Source organism: Taudactylus pleione, unplaced genomic scaffold, assembly GCF_031769625.1.
Source record: "Taudactylus pleione unplaced genomic scaffold, aTauple2 ptg000085l, whole genome shotgun sequence".
Taxonomy (NCBI): Eukaryota; Metazoa; Chordata; class Amphibia; order Anura; family Myobatrachidae; genus Taudactylus; species Taudactylus pleione.
This window is the reverse complement of record NW_028284487.1, coordinates 3,746,829-3,769,737: the sequence shown is the minus strand read 5'-3', so window position 1 is coordinate 3,769,737 and position 22,909 is coordinate 3,746,829. Positions and strand designations below refer to the sequence as shown.

Sequence of the window (22,909 nt, the reverse complement as noted above, 5' to 3'; positions counted from 1 at the left end):
CTTACCCAAGTGTCTGATGTGGTATGACACCAACACTGGGAAAACTGATGAAGTCAGCCTCCCACCTTTGAGTCCCCCAAGGAGAGGCCCGTCCAGTCAGGCTGAAGGTTTAGCCTCGGGCTTGGCAGCTGGACGCCTAGCATTCCAGGCCTGCTTTTTGACTTTCTTAGTTCCAGATGGTCTGGGAAAGGAGTGAGCCTTGGCCTTACTCTGAGAGCGGTAATGGGGCCGAAGGTAAACAGGCAGACTTGGCAGCCGCCAAAGTGTCCACAATTTTGTCCAAATCTGGACCAAAAAGTACCAGGTCATTAAAGGGTAAACCTTCTAACCCTTTCTTGGACTCAGCATCCGCCCTCCAAGATTGCAACCAGAGAGAGTGTCTAGCCGACACTGCAGCCGATGAAATGCGGGATGTTAGCATACTAACATCCAAAGCAGCCTCTTTCACATATGTGGCTGAATCTCTGAGGAAACCTACCAGTTCCACTTGTTCACTGGATAGCTTCTACAGGCAAGGACACCTCCAGGGAATTAGCCCGACGCTCCATTGCCCTGGCCACCCAGCATATAGCCATAGATAGCCTAGCCACTCCCCCTGAAAGAGAATAAATGGACTTTAAGCATATTTCCACCTTTAATGATGACATGGATGGCATAGGGAGTGTTGCACTTTTGACAAGGCGTGTAATATGAGAATCCACCTGAGTTGGATTTTCCCATTTAGAGAAATACTCCTTGAATTGATAAGTGGTCTCCATTTTCTTCTGTGGCTGAAATCTCCTGCTTGGAGTTTCCATGCTTCTTCCAAGTGTTCAACCAGCTGATCAGATAGCGGAAAAGCTGTTGCTGAACTTTTAACTTCTTTAAAGTAAGCATGTTTGGATTTGGCTGCTGGGGTATCCCCATCCCCAATATCCATGGCCACACGGACCGCACGGATGAGGCCGTGCACATATATTTTGGACTTGAGCTCCGCCTCTTTTAGAGGGAGCTCAGATTCAGATATGTCCTGTATTTCCCCATCATCAGTCAACACATGATCCTGATAGTATGTAGACTGGGAAGACAATATCTGTTTCCTAACAGAACGTTGGAATGGCTCCCCCTGTAACACCTCCATCAGGTTTTGCACCGTATTGGAGAGTGTATTAACCCACACAGGTTCCGACTGTGTTTGGTAGGGAGTAGGTTGTAAAGGCATACTATGAGCAACAGCCAACTGTCTGGGGGTCCCCTGTGACGCAGATGGCATAGCAAGCTGCGGAGTGTACCCCAATGGTGGGGTCACTGCTGGTGCAGCAAGTCGACACATCAGGGTATTTAGTGCTTGTGCAAATCAAGTTCATGGAGGCTCTTGAGAAGAGCTGGGCCCAGCAGGTAATCCTGCATTCCTGGTACACAGGGTACGCAATCCTCCCACAATAATCTCTCCCTCTCTTATTCCAGTCAAACATCTGTTGCAGGACTGTGTGAGGGGTAGATCAGTCTGACCAGACTCACTGCCAGACATTATAAATGTATGTGTCAAACTCCTCAGTACAATAATTGTTTGAACTGTGAAACAAAACCCCTGAGCAGCACTGTCACCGCAAGGGCTAGAGAAAGAGATAGTACAGGGATAGATAAAATGGCTGACAGAGAAATACAGGCAGACAGCGCTAGCACAGACACAAACAATGCCAGGAAAAATCAACTAGCTAGACCTTGTGTCTAGTAGGAATAGTGCTACATACACTGACCGGCTTAGAGGAGAGGTATGTAGGGGGGCCCAGGCACCGCAACTCCCGGTGAGACCAGCGCTTCAGCACACATAAAATGGCCGCCGGACTCATAGAGAGCGTGTCTGAGGGAGGAGAGCTGCCTGCAACCGCCAGACCGCAGTGGAAAGGCGCGCAGTGCAGCGGGGGAGGGGCCGGCTGTGCAGTACAGGGAAAGCCCGCTCCCCTGCTATTAACCCCCAGGATGCCGATAACATCCGCACGCTGTGGCCCGCTATCCCTGATGGTATAGTGTCAGAGCAGGCGCAATGCCTGTTAACACGTGCAGCCGCATCCACAGGACCCCCACCTGGGAAGCCTACAGGACTGTGATGTCAGCGGGCGCCCGCCGCGGAGACGCCAGCTGCTTACCTTAACGTCCCCCGTGAAGTCAGGCCACAGTCCTGGGCGTCTGGGGGTTTTTGCTAGCCAAAACCCCCAGACACCCGCCGCGATCCCTGGCGCCAGGCCAGCATCTCAGCGCCGGCGGGGTGTCGGAGTGGCAGCATGGGCATCCGCTGGACTGCCCCTGCTGACCACTCTTGTAGTTTTTAAAAGTTTTCTGGGGCTGTCAATGCAGCCCCTCTTGAAGTGACCCGACTCCGTGCCGAGCACCTACGACACTGAGGTGCCTTGGCTTGGGGGCGGGGTATAGGAGAGGGGCCCAGTGCATCCTGGGAGCACAAGTTTAACTATTGAGGTGCCCGAGACTGACGTCATCGCCTATACCCCAAGATCCCCTGTGGAGCCCTATGGACTCTGCAGTATAAATATATATATATTGTGTGTATATATATATATATATATATATATATATATATATACACACACATATATACACAATACGGGGAATGACACTCACGTGTAATAGTTCAATCTTCAAAATACCTGGGTGCACTAAGGGCCTCATTCAGAGGCAGTCGGAGGATGCAAGCGGTCGCTCAGAAACTGGGCGGCCACTTGCATCCTGACCGCCCGCCTCTGTTGCGGTCGTTAGAGCTGTGGGTGTAAACCCACAGCCTAACGACCGCTCGGGTGATTGTCGGGTGATGGTCGCGATGGTCAGAGACCATCGCGACCATCGGGGCTTACGATAAGACCCTAGGGTACGGTCTCACTTGTCGTAAGCCCCGGAGAGCTTCTGGCTCTGTCTGAGCCGGAAGCTCTCCACTGACATCACTAGTGATGTCAGTGGGGCCTCCCCCAAACGGCAGGCGTTCCCATAGGAACGCCTCCGTTTGGGCTGCCACCCCCCCGGCCCGCCTTCCAAATGGGGTGAGCTGTCAATCAACATCGACAGCTCGCCCCCTTTGGAAAGAGACCCGCTACGACCGGCGCTGTCGGTCGTAGCGGGTCTCACGCATGCGCACGAAGGATCCGGCTCCCTCGTGCGCATGCGCACTAGACAAACATCAAGGGTACGGCCGCCTCTGAATACAGCCCTAAGTCCTTAGAGAGCCTGGCACAGGGTCAGACACTGGATACAAACTTGGTTTAGGCAGCACTCCACAGACAAAAGATGAAGTAGGCTTGTTTAAAGCAACGTTTCAGATGTTTATTACATCTTTCTTCAAGGCATACAACACATGTAGTGATAAATCTTACCTTAAATAGTGATAAACATAGTGTCCCACCCAACGAACAGAGCTGCACTGCCGGGCAAGGCGCACACCAGTGATGCTTGGGTCACGTGACAATGACGTCAGTCGCAGCGCACCACGTGCACCCTAAGCCCGGAGTGTCCAGCTAACATGGAAACAGAGCGCACATCGTTACTCTGCTCCCATGGAAACCAATAACCAAAATACAGAAAAAAGTGATAAAGAAATAGACTATATTGCACACTCCTAATAATAATACATAAATTACGAATGCACACATATGAACCATAATATAACAGAGCAAAAATAGCGCTCCTGGCTGCATCAATATAAAGAACAAACAATGCAGTACAGTTAGCCATATGTATACATGTATAGAGAAAATCACATACATATGCACAAAGCAATAGACACATAGGACACATGGTAAATAATTACACCAAATAAGATACATATACCAATTAATGGCATACCTATTAACAATGGGATGTAATAACGTGATCAAGATACAACAGACCAATATACCTCAAGAGGGTAATAAACTCTGTCTAAGGTATAATCAAAAGCAAGCCAAACTGAGTTGTTCATTCAGCTCCATAGGAGCCAATGTTGAGGCGATAAATCCATGATGCTTCTAACTGCAACAATTTTCTGTTGCGATCACCGCCTTTAACCATATGTGGCACATGGTCAACCAGTTTGTAGCGCAACATAGCCAACGAATGTCTAGCTGACAAAAAATGCCTGGCGACTGGTTGGTCGCTACTTTTGCCTTCTAGAGCTAGCCTAATTGCAGACCTGCATTGTGCTGCCTTCTCTTTAAATGTACGAATGGTCTTACCCACATACGCAAGCCCACATGGGCATTTGATGACGTAGACTACATACCTACTCATACACGTAAGCACATGTCTAATAGGTATCTTAGAACCAGAGTGCGGATGTGTAATATACTGTATGAACCAGTTTCCATATGACTACAACTCATGCAACAAGTGCATTTATAGCATCCTACAGGCCTGGTCAAAATTGTTTGGCATTAGTGATACCTCTATCAGTAACATTGTTTCTAACAAGCCAGTCACGAAGATTCCTGCTGCGTTTATAGCAATTAATCAAACGTGTGTTATTCAAAGAAGGAGTGTTAGAATCAGTGTTGACCACAGGCCAAATTCTCTTAGCCAAATTCTCTCTTACTAATAACAGTGCTGGCTGGAGAAAAGGTGCTCACAAACGGGAATATAGAGGCTTTAGCATTAGCGGCTATATGTTGTTTATTCAAACATTTATCTCGGGGAATGGAAACAACTATCTGCTTGGCAGATTCTAAATCACTCCTCAGATAACCCCTAGCCAAAAATGTATCTAACATTACATCAATATCTAATTTGGCCTGTTCCTCATCAGAGGTGATCCTCCAGACTCTCAGAAATTGAGAGAAGGGCAAACATTTTTTCATAGCTACCGGATGATAACTGTGTGCTTGCAACAACGTATTCCTGTCGGTGGGTTTGCTAAATATACAAGTAGTCAAGGCATCATCTTTTCTAGAGATTTTGACATCAAAATAATTAACAAATTCTTCACTACATATATATGTAAACTTGATAATACTATTCATGGTATTAATCACCTCCATAAGAGATATGAACTCTCCAATTTCTCCAGCCCACAACACCAGAATGTCATCAATGTAGCGGGTATAGAAACTTAGTTTGTCAGAAAATGCTGCATTGGTCAGAAAAAGCCTCCGCTCCACTTCATACATGTAAGCATTTGCAAATGCTGGGGCCACATTGGACCCAATGGCACAGCCCTGTTGTTGTAGGTAAAAGCATCCATCAAAATAGAAATAGTTCCTAATCAGTGTCTTCTCCAGTAAATCCAGAAAAAACAAAAATTTCAGGACCTTTATACATAGGATTATTATCCAATAATGATTTGATGGGCTTTAAACCACAGACATGTGGTATGTTGGTATAAAGTCCAACTATGTCGATGTTACACAACAGGAACTCTTTAGGCAAATTTGTCAATGCACGCAACTTGAGTAGTAGGTCAGTAGTGCCTCTGAGAAATGTGGGTTCAGCCTGGATCACCGGCTTCGGGAAAAAAAATCTAAATATTTAGAGATGGTGGCAAACAGTGAATCACGGGCAGCAATAATCGGTCGCCCATGCGGGTTGACCAGACCTTTATTGATTTTCGGTAACTAGTAGATCAAAGGCACCTTTGGGTGCTCAACAAGTACTAATGCTTTCCTAGTGACAGAGTCAATGACACCATTGTCAAAAGTAACTTGTCTATTTCACTCTTATAGAGCATAGTCGGATCTCCGTCCAATTTTATGTATACAGCGGTGTCAAGCAGCTGCCTATAAATTTCATTCTTGTACTGCACAGTGCCTGCAACACAATAGCGCCACCCTTATCGGTGTGTATATATATATATATATATATATATATATATATATACACATACACCCACATATATGTACACATACTCCAGTAAAACACGAGACGGCACTCAGAGCCTTCCAAGAAAGACCCAATGTGTGGGTATTTACTATGTGATCGTGGTCGACGTTTCGGGGACCGTATCCCCTTCCTAAGGACAACAATATAGCACACAGTGTAACAAACAAGTGAATATATAGTGTCAAAACTTACACTCATCCCCCCAAGTGACTGACTGTGTGCTATATTGTTATCCTGAGGAAGGGGATACAGTCATGGATGGATGTTGAGCCGGAGTAAATGTTGGGAGATATACAGTATATATATATATATATATATATATATATATAGTCGAAGCTGGATCATTGGCTGAGACAGAATTGGTTTAAAATTAAATCTGCACGACGCCATTTTGTGAATGGCAATGAGAAGCCATTTTGCGACTGGCCACCCAGTGCTATTTTAGCGAATCTTGCCCTTTATAAGTACATACGGCGATGCTATTATTTAGCGTCGTGCGATTCCCACGCAATAGAAAGATGTTAAAAGTCCTCATTATATAAATACAGACAGTTACTTAAAACTTATAATATGATCAACCCTGCAAAACACGTACCATGGTGTACTCCACAAACACGTTGTCGCACAACGCTAACTAGTGTCTTTTCTCAATACCCCAATATTTACACACTGCACACTTACATAAAAAGGTTCCCTAGCATTAAAGTGTAATATTCAAGGGTTATTCAGTATTAGTAATGTTGTAAAATAAATGTTATTTGATATCTAAGGTTTAGTACATGGTAAGCAGACCGTGTTTGGTGTCATTCTAAACCACTGTGTCTTTGCAGATTTCCGGTATCATCGGTGAGGAGATCGCAACATGTGTCTGCAAACTATGGATCGTAGAGAGTTAAACATTAAAATGTATTCTGTAATGTAGCCAGCTTAGATTTATTATGCAGCGGGAAAATGGACACAAAGAGCTCTTGGAGGCTGGATTGTGCCCACACGAATTAACCTATGAACTGTACTGTAACAGAAGAACCAGGAAGAAGAACCAATGGGATCATGCCAACTTGTTCTATTGTATTGCCTATCTCTGTAAGAGTATATATGTGGGCTCTCTGAAACTGGATCTTCAGTCTTCTTGCTTTGCTGTTGACAGAGGTTTCATCTTTGATGCCGGGATCTGGGTCCAGAGCACGTGTGTATGTAACGACTATACCTTGGGTCTGTATAATTTGTTTGTGCTAATTGTATTTAGATCACAGCGTGTAACCATCTGTTTTTATGTTGAATAATAACTAATAACTTTTTGTGCTTTGGAACCACAATCAAAGTCTGAAAGCAATTATTTCTTGTGCGACTCTTAACGCTTAACAGCGACAATTTTAGAGTGTATAGATATTTAGGACTCGATATATATATATATATATATATATATATACATACACACACACACAGACACATAAATTGCTAAAACCATTTGGTTCTCAAGTTCTCATGTCCGTGAATTCTAAAAGTATCCTAACCACGTTTCATGGCACGCATAAGATTATTAGTATAATGCACAGAATTAGGCTTCCACCAAGTGATATTGGCAGTCAGGGAGCATTTGTGGGAGCTTACAGGGGGGTGAAGAGTCAAACGCAAGAGTGTCAAGGTCATTTTGGGGGCGTGTCTCAGGCTGCAAATGCAAATTTATATGCAGTTGCAAGGGCTCAGGCAGCTTACTTGCAACGGACATTCTGAGAGACCATAGGATTGCTCAGAAGATCGTTGGTGCGTCAGGGGTTTATACAGCAGTATTTTACTTGCGATTTATTATTGTCTTTTACTTGCAATTAGGAAAAGTCTTTAACCTTTTTTTATATTCAGAAATTAGAGTATTTGGTGTTAATCAGTAGTAAGAATTTGAATTATTAGTCCATGATGCATGAAAATAAAACCTGAAGAATTACAAAGGGAGCAAATATTTTCCTATCTTCAATATATATATATATTAGTTTCAGTGTCTCACACAGCATTTTAGAATAACACAGGCCTGCAAAATTGGGGTCATTGAGAATTGTCTGCAGTTTGATGATTAATTATTATGGTTTTTAGCATGTTGATTTCAAATATGACCACCAAATTTCTCTATCACGCAAGTTTTTTCCACAAATTGAATGCGAAAATATGGGGGAAAAGCATAATAATTCATATTCTGATTGAATCATATTTATTTGTAAAAAAACATTAAAAATAGATTATAGCACAAAATTGGTAGAAATCCATTCTGCCGTTGTAAAAATAACATTAAAAATAGTTTTATGCATTTTTACAAGTTCTTATAGTGCCTTTTCTTTTTTCCCTCAAAGGTCCTTTTGGTACTTTTTCTCTTGTAGGCAACTTGCAGCTCTTTTCTCTGTGCAGCATCCAACAGTAGTCTGCAATCATGTTGATGTTCCATATATCCTGTTATATGTGTTTCATCTCCTTAATATATTGATACAATCTTTCTCCCTGCTCTTCACTTACAGCACAAAGGCCCTCATTCAGAGCCGTACGCTCTGAGCAGAGCGCACGCTCTGAATGAGGGCCGGGCTCCATTTTCATGGAGCGTCCTCCTGGACGCTCGTATAGCTGTGGGTCACCACCCACAGGCTATACGAGCGTGCATTTTGATGGCCGCGATGGTCGTGACCATCGCGACCATCGAAATTGCGAGCCGGAGCCTGCGGTTGAGGTTTTCAACCGCAAGCTCCGGAGTGATTTTGGCTCTAACAGAGCCAAAATCACTCCCACTGACATCACTAGTGATGTCAGTGGGCCGGCTTCTGACGGGAGGCGTTCCCGTGGGAACGCCCCCGTCAGGGAGGCACGCCCCCGGCACGCCCACCAAAGGGGGCGTGCTGTCAATCAACATTGACAGCACGCCCCCTTTGATCGGACACAACGAGCGAAGGACTTTCCTTCGCTCGTCGCGTCTGGCGCATGCGCACGACGGAGCTCCCTCCGTCGTGCGCATGCTCAGTGCCTAACATCGACCCACTTGCGAGCGGACAGCCGCTCGCGAGTGGGTCTGAATCAGGCCCAAAGATTTTTGGGGAAATAGTGTAACTGAGAATTCAGGAAATGCACATTTAAACTCATCGAGGAACCCAAATCTTTGTATTTAATAAGCATGTCCTCCACGATACACTTAAGTTAGTGTCCTTAATATTTCCTAGAAATTTCTATACAATGTCTTTGAAAGCTTCCAGGCCTCTTTTTCAACTGTTTCTAATTTTGTTTCAAACACTTTATCTTTCATAGGTTTCCAAATATCTGAAAACAACTTCTACAGTATCACTTTCACTTCTGACAGTCCTGAAAATTTGTTGCGCTGGTATTAAACACTCTCCTTCCTTTGACAGAGGCTTTAAAAATGGTTTCATTAATCTAAGCTAGATATGAAGTGGTAGCCGGCAGGACTTTCTCTGGATCAACCAAACTTTGCTTTACTAAATTTTTGCTTCCATGTTGTAATGTTACCCTACGCGCCCACTCCTTTTTGATCCAGTGTTTGCCCCTATCCTGCCCTTCCCATTCACATAAGAGGCAGGGATACTTAGTGTATCCTCTCGGCTGTCCAAGAAGCATGGAAACTACTTTTAGATAGCTGCATATTATCCATCCATGATTCTTCTATTTCAAGACTCATGGCACCTATTATAATCACAGGATAGCCAACCCCATCCCTCCTCCTATTAGCCCTTTTCATTTTAGAATGCTCCTTCATCAAAACTTGATCAAATGATAATATAAAAAATGTTCTCAAATCGCTATTATGGAATTTTTGTTTTAAAGCTTAATACAGTCTTTTTTGAAATACTGAAAACAAAAATTTGAGTTTGAGGGAAAAATGGTACATGATGGAATTTTTTAGTATGTTTGCTGAAAATAGCACTAAACAACCTATAAGCTATTTGTTTTCGGACAACTTTTCCATTGCAGGCCTGTGTAAGTAAAATAAAGATAATTGCTAATAATTGCAAAAACAAATACACAATTGGGGAAATGATACAAAGGGCATCCTGTTTTCAACAGCTTATGATGTGGTATTTTAAGAAGGTAAAGCATTATGGCCCTGATTCAGAGCCGGATCCTCTGACAGAGCGCTCGCTCTGACAGAGCGCTCGCTCTGAATCAGGGCCGTCCTTCTTAATTTTTAGAGCGGCCTCCTGGCCGCTCGTATAGCTGTGGGTGACCACTCACAGCTATAGCGAGCGGCCAGGAAGATGGGCACTGGGCCAACATCGACCCACTTGCGAGCGCTCAGCGCTCGCATGCGGGTCTGAATCTGGCCCTATGTCCAGTAGTGCTAGACGTGTAAACCAATTTGTTGCAGGTTTAGGTTGTAAGCTTCATTGAAGAGATAGGTTTGAGAACAGTGAGCGTTTAAAAGGCTGGAATATAGGGTCTGATAGGGTGAGGACATGAGTCCCACAGAACCCATAGAGGCTTGCATAAAAAGGGGTGAAAAGAGGAAGATTGAGAACTCTATGCAAAGTTTGGAGGTTATATCTTAGGTTTTATACATAGTGATGAGAGATGAAGTAAGGAAGTGGAATAATGTTGATGGTGCTGTAAGTTACGAGTATAATTTGTAATTGTTTTTTCTATAGATGATAAGCAGCTTCTATAGAGACATTATAATGCAGTTTCCTGTCTAATCATAACTGAACTGCAAGTGTACATGTGCTGTAAGTGCTTACTCTACAGCCATAGTGCACTTAGGAGAGAAATCAATAAAACATTCTATTTTGTTCCGCTCAGTATGTATGCTCACATTTATAAATATCTCTTGTATGTTTATGCAGCACAAAGTTACTCCTTATAATAATGCACATGTGGCTTCACATGCATAAAAGTAACTGATGTAACAGGATGGTTTATATTGATTATTGTTCATAAATGACCAGGCATTCCATGCTACTTGCATATAAGATTGTTCCAACTCCCAGCCAAACACAATTTGTCATATTACTTGCAAATAATGACAAAACAAATTGACTTGGTAGGTAGGAAGCCAATGCTTTTATTAAATTTCAAATAAATACAAGCAGTACAGTTGGCATCAGGGGAAGTACAATACAAGTCACTACATGAATTCAAAGTCTTTCAGCTATCTGAAATAAGATTAAGTCCCTGACACTAATCAATATCAGATTACTACTCAGTTTTTCTGTACCATTGGAGAACGCACCAAGCCTGCTCAATCTCCCTCAGTTTTAATAATCGCCATTACGTACAGTTACTTTGTCATAACCTACCTGTAATTCCACCTCACAATTGCTACAGATGAGACCATTTCTCAACGCCCTCCAAACAAATCAGAACAAATTAGCTTGCACATTTAAAGAATGCCAAATGGTCTTGGCAATTTGTTACAGCAAATATTAAACTGGTAGAAGAGGACAACTACAGTCTCCAGAAAGAGTCAAAATGACACTCTACTAAGTATGACACAGAATTTGGAATTCAGACAATAGGATAGCCCAGAGAATAGCCAAGGGACAAAGAGCCAGATAAAGAGTCACCTGGGGTGAAATGTAAAAGGGTGCGAGTGCAATCTTGCACTTACTCGCTGTGAGTATGATGTAAGTTTGTTCCGAGACTTGTAGGTGATAGCCTGCGAGTTGGAAGGTGCGAGCTGATTTGAAATGCGAGTCCATGTGAGTTTATTGCGATTGTTACTGTGGTAAAACTCACAAATTGTATTGCGAGTTTCATTACAAGGTGCGAGTTAGGCAGCAGTGTGTTTAGCAGAAGCCTGCACAGATCAGTGAGATCCGTGTAGGCTTCGGTGTGTTAAAAGTGAATGTAAGTGTTGAAATAAAAGAAAAAAAATTATGTGAGCCCCCCAAAAAAGCATAACCAGCACTGGGCACTGTGAGCCGTTCTGGATTGTGAAAATACAAGGGAGAAAAGACGTGTGTTTACCAGAAGTCTGCACAGATCAGTGAGATCCATCTAGGTTTCTGTGTGTTAAAAATCAATGTAAATAAAAGAAAAAATGACGTGAGGTCCCCGCCTAAAACCTAATCAGCACCGGGCTCTGTTAGCCGGTCCTGGTTGCAGAAATATTGGGGATAAAATGAGGAGGGGGTCACCTGTATTATCAACAACCATCACCGGGCTCTAACTAGTGGGGTTGTAATGCCACAGCAAGGAGCAGGGGTACACAGTTCACGGGGTGGCAATGCCAATGTGCTGGTGGCTTTGGGTGCTGGGTTAATTGTGTACAAATAGAATAAATATTGTCCGTTACAGTGGGACTACTGGTCCCGGTAAGTCGGCACTTGGATATCTGCAAGTGCAGACATACCACGACCTAAGGTACTGCAGGCCACTGTAAAGAAAATATTGGACAAATTACATGACACACACCGAATGTGATATTAGCTTCTTACATATTTATTATCTTACTCGCGCTCACACTTGCACTCACACTACATACTCACAAACTCCACTACGCCAGTTGGTCCTATTCTCCCTGTAGGCGTCCCAGGACTTGGCAAAATAATAAACTGATGTACCTGTGCCCACAGATAATAGTAATGTACTCTAAGCACAGTACTTCCCGAATGACGGCGGAGTCGCAGTATTTCCCATAGAAATCTATGGGCAGACCGTTTATTGGCTGAGAAAGCAGTGCACCCCAGCCAATAAGCGCTTCCCCCATAGACTTCAATATTGGGAAGGACCTAGAGTAACCCGCCCATTGCCACCACTGAAGTTGCCAAATACACATCTAACATCATATAAAATGTAATCACATTCTTAATGCTAAAACAATGTAAACAATTCAAACAATGTAAATTCAAACAATGTAAACAATGCAACATCAGAATAAGCCCAAACCTTATAATAAATTTAGATGCTTGTAGCATTTTATAATGATATCTCCTTAGCCATAATTGTCTAACATAAATATCTTAATTATTATCTTATAGCCTTCTTTCTGTACAATGCTACTATATTCATAACTTTCACTGATCACCCCAAAGCTACCCAACATATTATATTCTCAACCAGCTTGCAGTTATCTTTCAAACATGCTCGTCTCACCCATTCTAAAAATACATACTCAACCTTTATCCCTGCTCAATCTCTAATTATCACCCCATTTCTCTTCTCTCATTTGCCTCCAAAATACTCTAGTGACTTGTCTACAGCTATATCTTCTGCCTCTCTGACAACTATATCCTTAATCCTCTCCAATCTGGCTTCACTTCCCTTCACTCCACTGAAATGCCCTGGCCAAAGCCAACAATGATCTTCTCTTGGCTAAATCCATGGGCCACTTCTCCGTGATCATTCTCCTGGACCTCTCTGTGGCCTTTGACACTGTAGATCACCCTCTCTCAATGTGCACCCTTCAGACCATCAGCCTCTCTGACACCATCCACTCCTAGTACACCTCCTACCATCCACTCCTTCTCTGTTTCTACTGTGCCTCTGGTTCCACCCCACCCACTCCCATCCATCCCCTGGGTATCCCACTGGGCTCTGTCCTTGTCCCTATACTCTTTTCAATGCACACCTCCTCTCTGGAGGAACTCATCAGTTTGTTCGAGCTCCAATATCACCTCTATGCCAATGACTCTCAACTCTGTCCGTCCCCTCCTGTTCTCTTCCCTTCCCTCTTGGGTGTCCAGTTGCCTCTCGCCTTCTCTTCCTGGATATCCGTGCGCTGTTTTAAATGCAACATGGCCAAAGCTGAACTCCTTATCTTCCCTCCATTTAGAGTCTCCCCCCCACCCCTGACCTCTCTATCACTGTTGACAACAACATCTCCTCTGTTCCCCAACTCTACTGCCTGGGTGTCATTCTTGACTTCTCCCTCTCCTTCATCCCCCACATTCAATCTCTTGCTCAATCCTGTCATTTCCAGCTCTGCCACATTGCTCGCATCAGACCCTTCCTCTTCAAGGATGTCAACAAAACTATTGCCCAGTCAATGATCATTTCTCATCTTGACTACTGCAACTTTCACCTTACTGGCCTCATCTCTACCATCTTGTTCCTCTCCAATCTGTTCTCAACGCTGCAGCTAGACTTATCTTCTTCTCATGCCTGCCCTCTCTACCCTGGCCTATTCCTCTACAGAATCCTTTTCAAAATCCTCACTCACACATCCAAGGCCCTCTACAACTTCACTGCTCCTTACATCTCCAACCTCATCTCCATACAGTCAGCCAATGACCGCCACCTTTACTCCCCTCTGGTTACAATATCCAAGATTTTCTCTGTGCTGCCCCCACAACTGGAACAATCTTCCTCATTCTAACAGACTATCCACCAGCCTACATAATTTAAATCGGGCGCTGAAAAACCCGTTCTTAAAAGCATACCAATCAACCACTTAACCTTATCACCACCTAGCTTACCTCACCCTCTTGCATCCACCATCTCTCCCACTCCTGCTTCATACATGCCTACCCTCCTGGAATTCGCAGGAGGCTCCCGATTCTTCGGGTAACCCCCCACAACCCCGGAAGGGTAGGCACTTCTCCCGCAGTCTGCCCACTTCCTAATGAAATTGGCAGAATGGGGAGAAAATTAGTGGAGATCGGCGGTTCCGAGCATTGGAGGCGGAGCCTAATGACGCATTTCTATGAGAATCGCATCATTTAGCCCTGCCCTCTATTTAAAATATGCATAATCACAGTGAATGCTCATGAGGGGCTGGTCTTAATGACATGAGACGGTCAGCCCCGCCTCACACTCCACCCACCTGCTTCACCTGCTCCGGGCTTCTCGCCGAGGAGGAATATGCAATAGGCAAGTATGTCCTGCTTCCTGCCCTCAGCTCCCCTTACACTGGCTCACTCTTTGTGTCATTCATTTGTCTCGCCACTTCCCTAAAGATTGTAATCTACAATGAGCAGGCCCTCCTCCTTCCTGTTTGAACTACCTACTTGCATTGCTCATCAACTACACTCTACACCTCCTCCTTGGGCTCTCTGCCCTCAGACTCCACTCCATCAATTGTTTTCGCACCTCTATCTGTGGCTCTAAACCTGTTAGTTGTGTTCACGCTAACGGGTACAGGTTTCAGCTCGGGCTGTATATTCCTATGGCTTCATTACCTGTGTTAAAAGTTGTAGTTTTATTTGTTTGCTGCACTGTACTGTTCTACCTTGTACTGTCTTATTGTTTACCCTCTGTATGCTGCTGCAGACCACTTCTGACACCTTATAAATAAAGTTTAATAATAATAATAAAGCACCCATGGTATCTTAGTACCTTGTGGGTTCCAGATCATACAGGAAAGACACAATATCAATAGGTACAATGATACCTTTATTTTACACAGCACACAATATGAAACAATATTACACTAAAGCTGGGTACACACGTAAAGATTTTCTGTCCAACCATCCAACTAGTTGATTTGTTGGAATGAAAATCTGGTAACGTATGGGAGTAAATGATGATCAGCAATTTGCTCCTAAATGCCAGAAAACAGATGAAAATGTTCGTTAGACAAGTTTGTTAAATGTTTGATCTAAACAATTTGTTCAAACAACAGTTTTTGTCCATTTTCCAGCATTTTGGAGCAAATTGCTGATTGTCAATTGCTTTCATACCTTACCCGATTTTCATTCCAACCAATCAACTAGTTGGATGGTTGGACAGAAAATCTTTACGTGTGTATGCAGCTTAAGAGATAGGTTGCGTCTATTGTATTGCTGAAGTACTTCTGGTTTTGGATTAGATTTGATTAACCTGGCTGCTTAGCCTAGTTATAGAGAAGTGGTTGTCAGTCAGCCCCCATCCATGGGTTATACACCATATCTGCAGTGAGTTGCCGATGTGGGAGTCATTGTCAGCTTTCAGGATAGCTAGTGGTCAGTTCAAATACCTTGGTGGTATAGTGACCATTTATCAGAGCTGCTTCCTTTCTCCCTCCTGTGGTTAAAGGTGCTTTAAAGTCTAGTAATGTCATCCCTTAGAACAATAGGACCCTATTAGGCAAATTATAAATACACCACTGGGCTTCTAGTTTTGAAATTAGTTAGCTGTCAGGTAGAGATTCCCTGTCCTGCATATTTAAAACCAATTATTGACAACATACAGATGTGTCCTCATATACATAGCCTTAAAACGCCATGCAGTGCTAGACAACTGGCGCTAGTGAACCACGCAGAGCGATGTAGTGTCTTATTTGCACCACAGACGCAGCAAAATTTGACTCAGTCTGAACCAGGGATGTAGTGCTGTGACTTTAGCCACACAGGAATTAGTTTCAAATATGTACAAATCCGCAGATGAAGAACAATGGAAATTGGCGTGGAAAAAGCTGCAGCCGTTGCATTGAAGCACTGTGTATACAGATTCAGACTCATTTGCTAACAGATGTATAAGTGTCACATATCAAATTAATCAGTGCATCTCATTAAGCAGTTTTGTTGCATTGCATTGTGACTAAGACGCATAATAGAGTGAAAAAGCGAAGTCTCACGAGGCCTGATGCGCCTAGAAGGGTTGTTTGGCACAACTGGACAAAATTAATTTACAGTAAAATCCTAGAACCCCTCCCCCAGAGTCTAACAACTTTCTGCAACTTCTCATAGTGAATAAATAGACAAAGTTATTTATAAAAGGTAAAGCTACATTTTCTTTAGAGCAACCACCACACCAATGCAACTCAAACTAACAAGGCATCCCTATTCTCTCCACAGCAAAACCAGCAACAAAGATGAATGGGGACTCTCCCTACCAAAGTCAAGTAACCTGATGTTATTTCACCAGTTTCTGTATAATTAGAAAAAGTACTTGTTAATGATATGGTTACCATATGGACTCTGCCCACCTGTCACACGGTTATTGACAGCATGAGTTCCACAGTTGAAGCTCTCTAGTATTCACTCGATCCCCTCACCCAGGTCACCCCATCTTCCTCCTCACACTTCTCACATAGTTGACAATGTTCTTAAAAAGCTATGCTACACGCTCCATGAAGGGGTGGTTTAGTCAACAAGAGGACAATTGGGACTGATCCGAGATGGTAAGCCAATGTTTGCATTTTAGGGCAGGAACAATTAGGACAGCAGCACCCACTCACTGTTTTTAATCATTATATTCAAAAGTCAAGTAATCGTAGCTCATGGGGTGAATGTATAAATTACAAGTACCTGGAATAGTTACAGGTCAAGATATACAGAACAAAAAAAAAAAAAAGCCATGAATACCATAACTGCGTAACATGATCATATGAAACACAAGGAATTGCTTATGATATGCTAATTAAGTTCCTTAGGGTGAACTCCATAAAAATAGAAGAGTCTGCCAATCACAATGCAGTTCTCTCAGGATGCTCTCACCCCCAACTAGCAGAATTGTAGGCGGTATATCTTTGTGACCATCATCATTATCACAAAATACTTTGTATATCATACGTCTCTGCAAGGAACCTGGTTACCTGGTTGTCTATGAATCTGTAACATTGCTCACCACCTGTATCTACTCTAAAGAAATTTGGATTCTTCATCCTGATTCTTTCATTAACCAATGCCGAGAACAAAGTAGCAAGTATCATGGCTTTGTCTGTCATATGCATATATATTTTGTATAAATCATCTTCTACCTCCACCTCATAAAATAACCAAGATAATGGATTGATCAAACGCAGTAAATTTGCTGAGTAATGAACCCAGCAGACATAATCACACTCAATGGTGTTAGTACATACATACATTGTATTTATTCTGCATCTGACATTTGATTTCTCTTTAGAGTTACCGTGTTTGAGCTATGGCTTGTTGGGTGGATCCTTAGTAGTAGGAATGGGCACTGTGCCTGCAAACAAGGCAGTGCCAAGTACACATTGCACTCACCTGATCTGGTGGATATTTCACCCATTGTTGTCAATCCTAAAACATAAAAAGAAGTTTCATTGTATCTTCATTTCACATAAAATTAATCAAATATTTAGAATTCCAAAATGCACATATATACCAATTACCTGCACTAAAGAGCTTTTCTATTAAGCTAAAATAATATGTTGAACTTCTAAAAAACTCCTGAAAATCTAAGGATGATTTACAAAAGAGCTAAAAACCTCAAGCAGTTATTAGCTTCTAGCTACATCCTGTTACCAGCCAATTTACAGAAAAAGGACAAGCAATACAGGACTCCTTTTTTGCTTTAATTGTATACAGTATGCTGCAAAAACAATGCAATAACTACAACAAAACCCACAAAAAGCTTTTGATCATATCAAACAAATAAAAGCACATTATAAAAGAAAATCTACCTTGTAATACAGAAGGAGCTGGACCCAATATGTAGGACACACAAATAGAAAAACTCGGATCGCAAAGAACATTTACAATATCAAAAGAAGGCTCACAACCCACAATGTATCGCAGCAATTTTTTTGAAAAACATTGTAAAGGCCCAAAAGGTCTTAAATTCTTGGGAATACAGAAAGTGAAGCAAATATGGAGAGGTGACATCACAAAAGAATAAAAAAAAAAAAAGAGTGAAAGCCAATTTATCTTTCTGTTCTGATCACTAGATCCAAAAGGTCTGAATATAGACTAGGGGTGTGCACCGGCCACTTTTCGTGTTTTGTGTTTTGGTTTTGGATCTGGATCTTTCTTCGTGTTTTGGATCTGGATTGGTTTTGCCAAAACCACCCTTCCGTGTTTTGGGTTCTGGGTTTTGTGTTTTGGATCTTTGTTTTTTTGAAAAAAAGCATAAAAACAGCTAAAATCACAGAATTTGTGGGTTTTTCTGCTCCTATGCTATTATTAACCTCAATAACCTTCATTTCCACTCATTTCCAGTCTATTCTGAACACCTCACACCTCACAATAGTGTTTTTATGTCCAAAAGGTTGCACCGAGGTAGCTGGATGACTATGCTAAGAGATACGAGTGGGTGGCACAAACACGTGGTCCATCTAGGAGTGACACTGCAGTGGCAGACAGGATGGCAGTTTGAAAAACTAGGCCCCAAACTATACATAATGCAAAGAAAAAAAAGAGGTGCAAGATGGAATTGTCCTTGGGCCCTCCCACCCACCCTTATGTTGTATAAACAGGACATGCACACTTTAACAAACCAAACATTTCAGCGCCAGGGTCTGCCACACAACTGTGGCTGAAATGATTGGTTCGTTTGGGCCCCCACAAAACAAGCTGGCAATTAATCTGTCCCTGCACAAACTGGCTCTACGGAGGCAAGATGTCGTCCTCATCCTCCTCATCCACCGATTCCTCACCCTCTTCAGTGTTGTGTACATCCTCATCCTCACAGAGTATTAATTCGTCCCCGCTGGAATCCACAACCACAGGTCCCTCTGTACGTTCTGGAGGCTGGTCTCCCTGGAAGAGTTGATAATTCATTTTATGAACATCATCTTCTCCACATTTTGTGGAAGCAACCTCCTACGCCTTTCGCTGACAAGGTTCCCGGCTGCACTAAACACTCTTTCGGAGTACACACTGGAGTGGGGGGCAACTCAGGTAAAATAGAGCCAGTTTGAACAGGGACTTCCAAATTGCTTCTTTTTCCTGCCAGTACAGGTACGGACTGTCTGACATGCCTACTTGGATGCTGTCACCGATGTAATCCTTTAACAGACAGACGCACGTTTGTCGCTGCTGCTTTGAGGATGCAAGTGCGGCTACAGCCCACACAATTCACAAAGACAGAAAAAAGAAGAAGAATATTTTTATTGTTTGTGTAGCACACTTTGAGGGTGTCACCACCCTTTAACAGACAGACGCACGCTTGTCGCTGCTGCTTTGAGGATGCAAGTGCAGCTACAGCCCACACAATTCACAAAGACAGAAAAAAAAGAATATTTTTATTGTTTGTGTAGCACACTTTGAGGGTGTCACCACCCTTTGACAGACAGACGCACGCTTGTCACTGCTGCTTTGAGGATGCAAGTGCGGCTACAGCCCACACAATTCACAAAGACAGAAAAAAGAAGAATATTTTTGTTTGTGTAGCACACTTTGAGGGTGTCACCACCCTTTAACAGACAGACGCACGCTTGTCGCTGCTGCTTTGAGGATGCAAGTGCGGCTACATTGCACACAAGTCACAAACACATTAAAAAAATAGTTTTTTATTTTTTGGAGCACTTTGAGGGTTACACCACCCTTTAACAGACAGACGCACGCTTGTCGCTGCTGCTTTGAGGATGCAAGTGCGGCTACAGCCCACACAATTCACTAAGACAGAAAAAAGAAGAAGAATATTTTTATTGTTTGTGGAGCGCACTTTGAGGGTTACACCACCCTTTAACAGACAGACGCACGCTTGTCGCTGCTGTTTTGAGGACAGTATCATATGCAGTGACAGTAGACTTGTCAGAAATTGTTGGCACGTCCTTCAGTCCGGACCAGATGTCCAAACCAGCCCTTGACTTATGACACAGGCGCACGCTTGGCGCTGCTACTATGTTGATGCACGTGCGGCTACATCGCACACAAGTCACAAACACATTAAAAAAATAGTTTTTTATTTTTTGGAGCACTTTGAGGGTTACACCACCCTTTAACAGAAAGACGCACGCTTGTCGCTGCTGCTTTGAGGATGCAAGTGCGGCTACAGCCCACACAATTCACAAAGACAGAAAAAAGAAGAAGAATATTTTTATTGTTTGTGTAGCACACTTTGAGGGTGTCACCACCCTTTAACAGACAGACGCACGCTTGTCGCTGCTGCTTTGAGGATGCAAGTGCGGCTACAGCCCACACAATTCACAAAGACAGAAAAAAGAAAAATATTTTTATTGTTTGTGTAGCACACTTTGAGGGTGTCACCACCCTTTAACAGACAGACGCACGCTTGTCGCTGCTGCTTTGAGGATGCAAGTGCGGCTACAGCCCACACAATTCACAAAGACAGAAAAAAAAAGAACAATATTTTTATTGTTTGTGTAGCACACTTTGAGGGTGTCACCACCCTTTAACAGACAGACGCACGCTTGTCGCTGCTGCTTTGAGGATGCAGGTGCGGCTACAGACCACACATTTCACAAAGACAGAAAAAAAAAGAACAATATTTTTATTGTTTGTGTAGCACACTTTGAGGGTGTCACCACCCTTTAACAGACAGATGCACGCTTGTCGCTGCTGCTTTAAGGATGCAGGTGCGGCTACAGCCCACACATTTCACAAAGACAGAAAAAAAAGAAGAATATTTTTATTGTTTGTGGAGCGCACTTTGAGGGTTACACCACCCTTTAACAGACAGACGCACGCTTGTCGCTGCTGCTTTGAGGATGCAGGTGGAATCTAGACGGGATTTGGAACCGGGGACACACTACCTCCATCAATTGTCTAAATCCCACTGCAGTAATGGCGGATACCGGACGCACGTCTAACACCAACATAGCAGTCAAGGCCTCAGTTATACGTTTTGCTTCAGGATGACTGCTGTCGTACTTCATCCTCATCGCTAGGGACTGTTGGAGGGTCAATTGTTTAGTAAAAGTAGTGATGTTCCTACTTCCTCTCTGGGATGATGAACAACTCCCAGCAGCAGCAACAGCACTAGGAGGAAGTGGTTCTTGATCTTTCCCTATTTTATTTTTATCGGAGAAAGTTTGGTCCTCCATTTATGTTATATTGATATATATATGCGGCTAAAGCACACACAAACACAGAAAATATTTTTTTATTTTTGCTGGAGAGTAGTGCACTTTGTGGGTTATACCACCCTTTAAGAAATGAGCCAGCCGGCTCTTTACTTATGGGACATACTCTGCAGCTGTGTATGCACTCGCAGTGGCACATTTATGCACTATGTAACGGTGTTTAAATGGATAGACACACCTGCGGTTCTCAGGCCACCCCGTCACCACCCCCAAACGCTGACAACCTGTCACTCTTCAATGAATTCCTATATGCGCCCGTGATCGCAATGCGATCGTTGCACACGTGCAGTGCGGCTTGTACGAATGTGCAATGGCAAACAATCGCTCGATTGCGTGCGGAATCGCCTTTACGTCAGTCTCTGAATCAGGCCCATAGTGTCAATCGGATCCCTCTAAGCAGACTTTTGGGTCATAGACCTGGAAGACCCTCATTCGCAAGGGCTGCTCTTACCAAGAGAGCGGTCCTTTGCGCTTTACTTCATGTATACCGGTGTAATCAAGCCGGCATGCATGCGAAGAATGGCGGGATGCATAGTATGATACGCTTTGAAAATTATCAGTGCCATGGATTGAATACCCCTAATACTGACACCATCTGGCTTACCCCGGCTCCCGCCAAGCAAGGAGCACAGAAAAATCATCGGCCGGCGGTACAAAAGAACTGGAGGAAAGTTATATAGCAAGTATAGAGTAAGGAGGCTTTCCAGCCATAAATGACACACTCACAAGGAAAATATTGGAAAAGAGCTATAACATTATCGCAAATCAGCAACTAATTGTATTGCTTTTATTCGCTTTTAATGCTTTTTATTGCTTAATTCATTTATTGCTAACCTGTTATTGCTACAGTTAACACACACATAGTACTAGTATCTCACAACAGGATGCGGTCATTGGGCCTGATTCAGACCCACTCGCAAGCGGCTGTCCGCTCGCAAGTGGGTCGATGTTGTGCACTGCGCAGGCGCACGACGGCGGGAGCTCCGTCGTGCGCATGCGCCAGACGCGACGAGCGAAGGACTTTCCTTCGCTTGTTGTGTCTGATCAAAGGGGACGTGCTGTCGATGTTGATTGACAGCACGCCCCATTTGGTGGGCGTGCCGGGGGCGTGCCTCCCAGACGGGAGCGTTCCCAAGGGAACGCCTACCGTCAGAAGCCGGCCCACTGACATCACTAGTGATGTCAGTGGGAGTGATTTTGGCTCTGATAGAGCCAAAATCACTCCGGGCCTTGCGGTTGAAAAACTCAACCGCAGGCTCCGGCTCGCAGTGGCGATGGTCAAGACCATCGCGGCCATCAAACTGCACGCTCGTATAGGCTGTGGGTGGTGACCCACAGCTATACGAGCGTCCAGGAGGACGCTCCATAATTATGGAGGACGGCCCTCATTCAGAGCGTGCGCTCTGCTCAGAGCGTACGGCTCTAAATGAGGACCTTTAT

The 22,909-nt window shown here is 43.6% G+C and overlaps 1 protein-coding gene across 2 annotated transcripts in view; it reads right to left on the bottom strand.

Annotated features, from left to right (window-relative positions):
* LOC148529660 (transmembrane protein 272-like) overlaps nt 1-22,909 on the bottom strand; it is a 102,320-nt gene that overhangs the window by 67,375 nt on the left and 12,036 nt on the right. For both annotated transcript variants that reach the window (XM_088468318.1, XM_088468319.1), the window contains one exon: nt 17,688-17,723. In XM_088468318.1, coding sequence (XP_088324444.1) covers nt 17,688-17,723 — 36 coding nt within the window. The remainder of the gene's footprint in view (nt 1-17,687; nt 17,724-22,909) is intronic.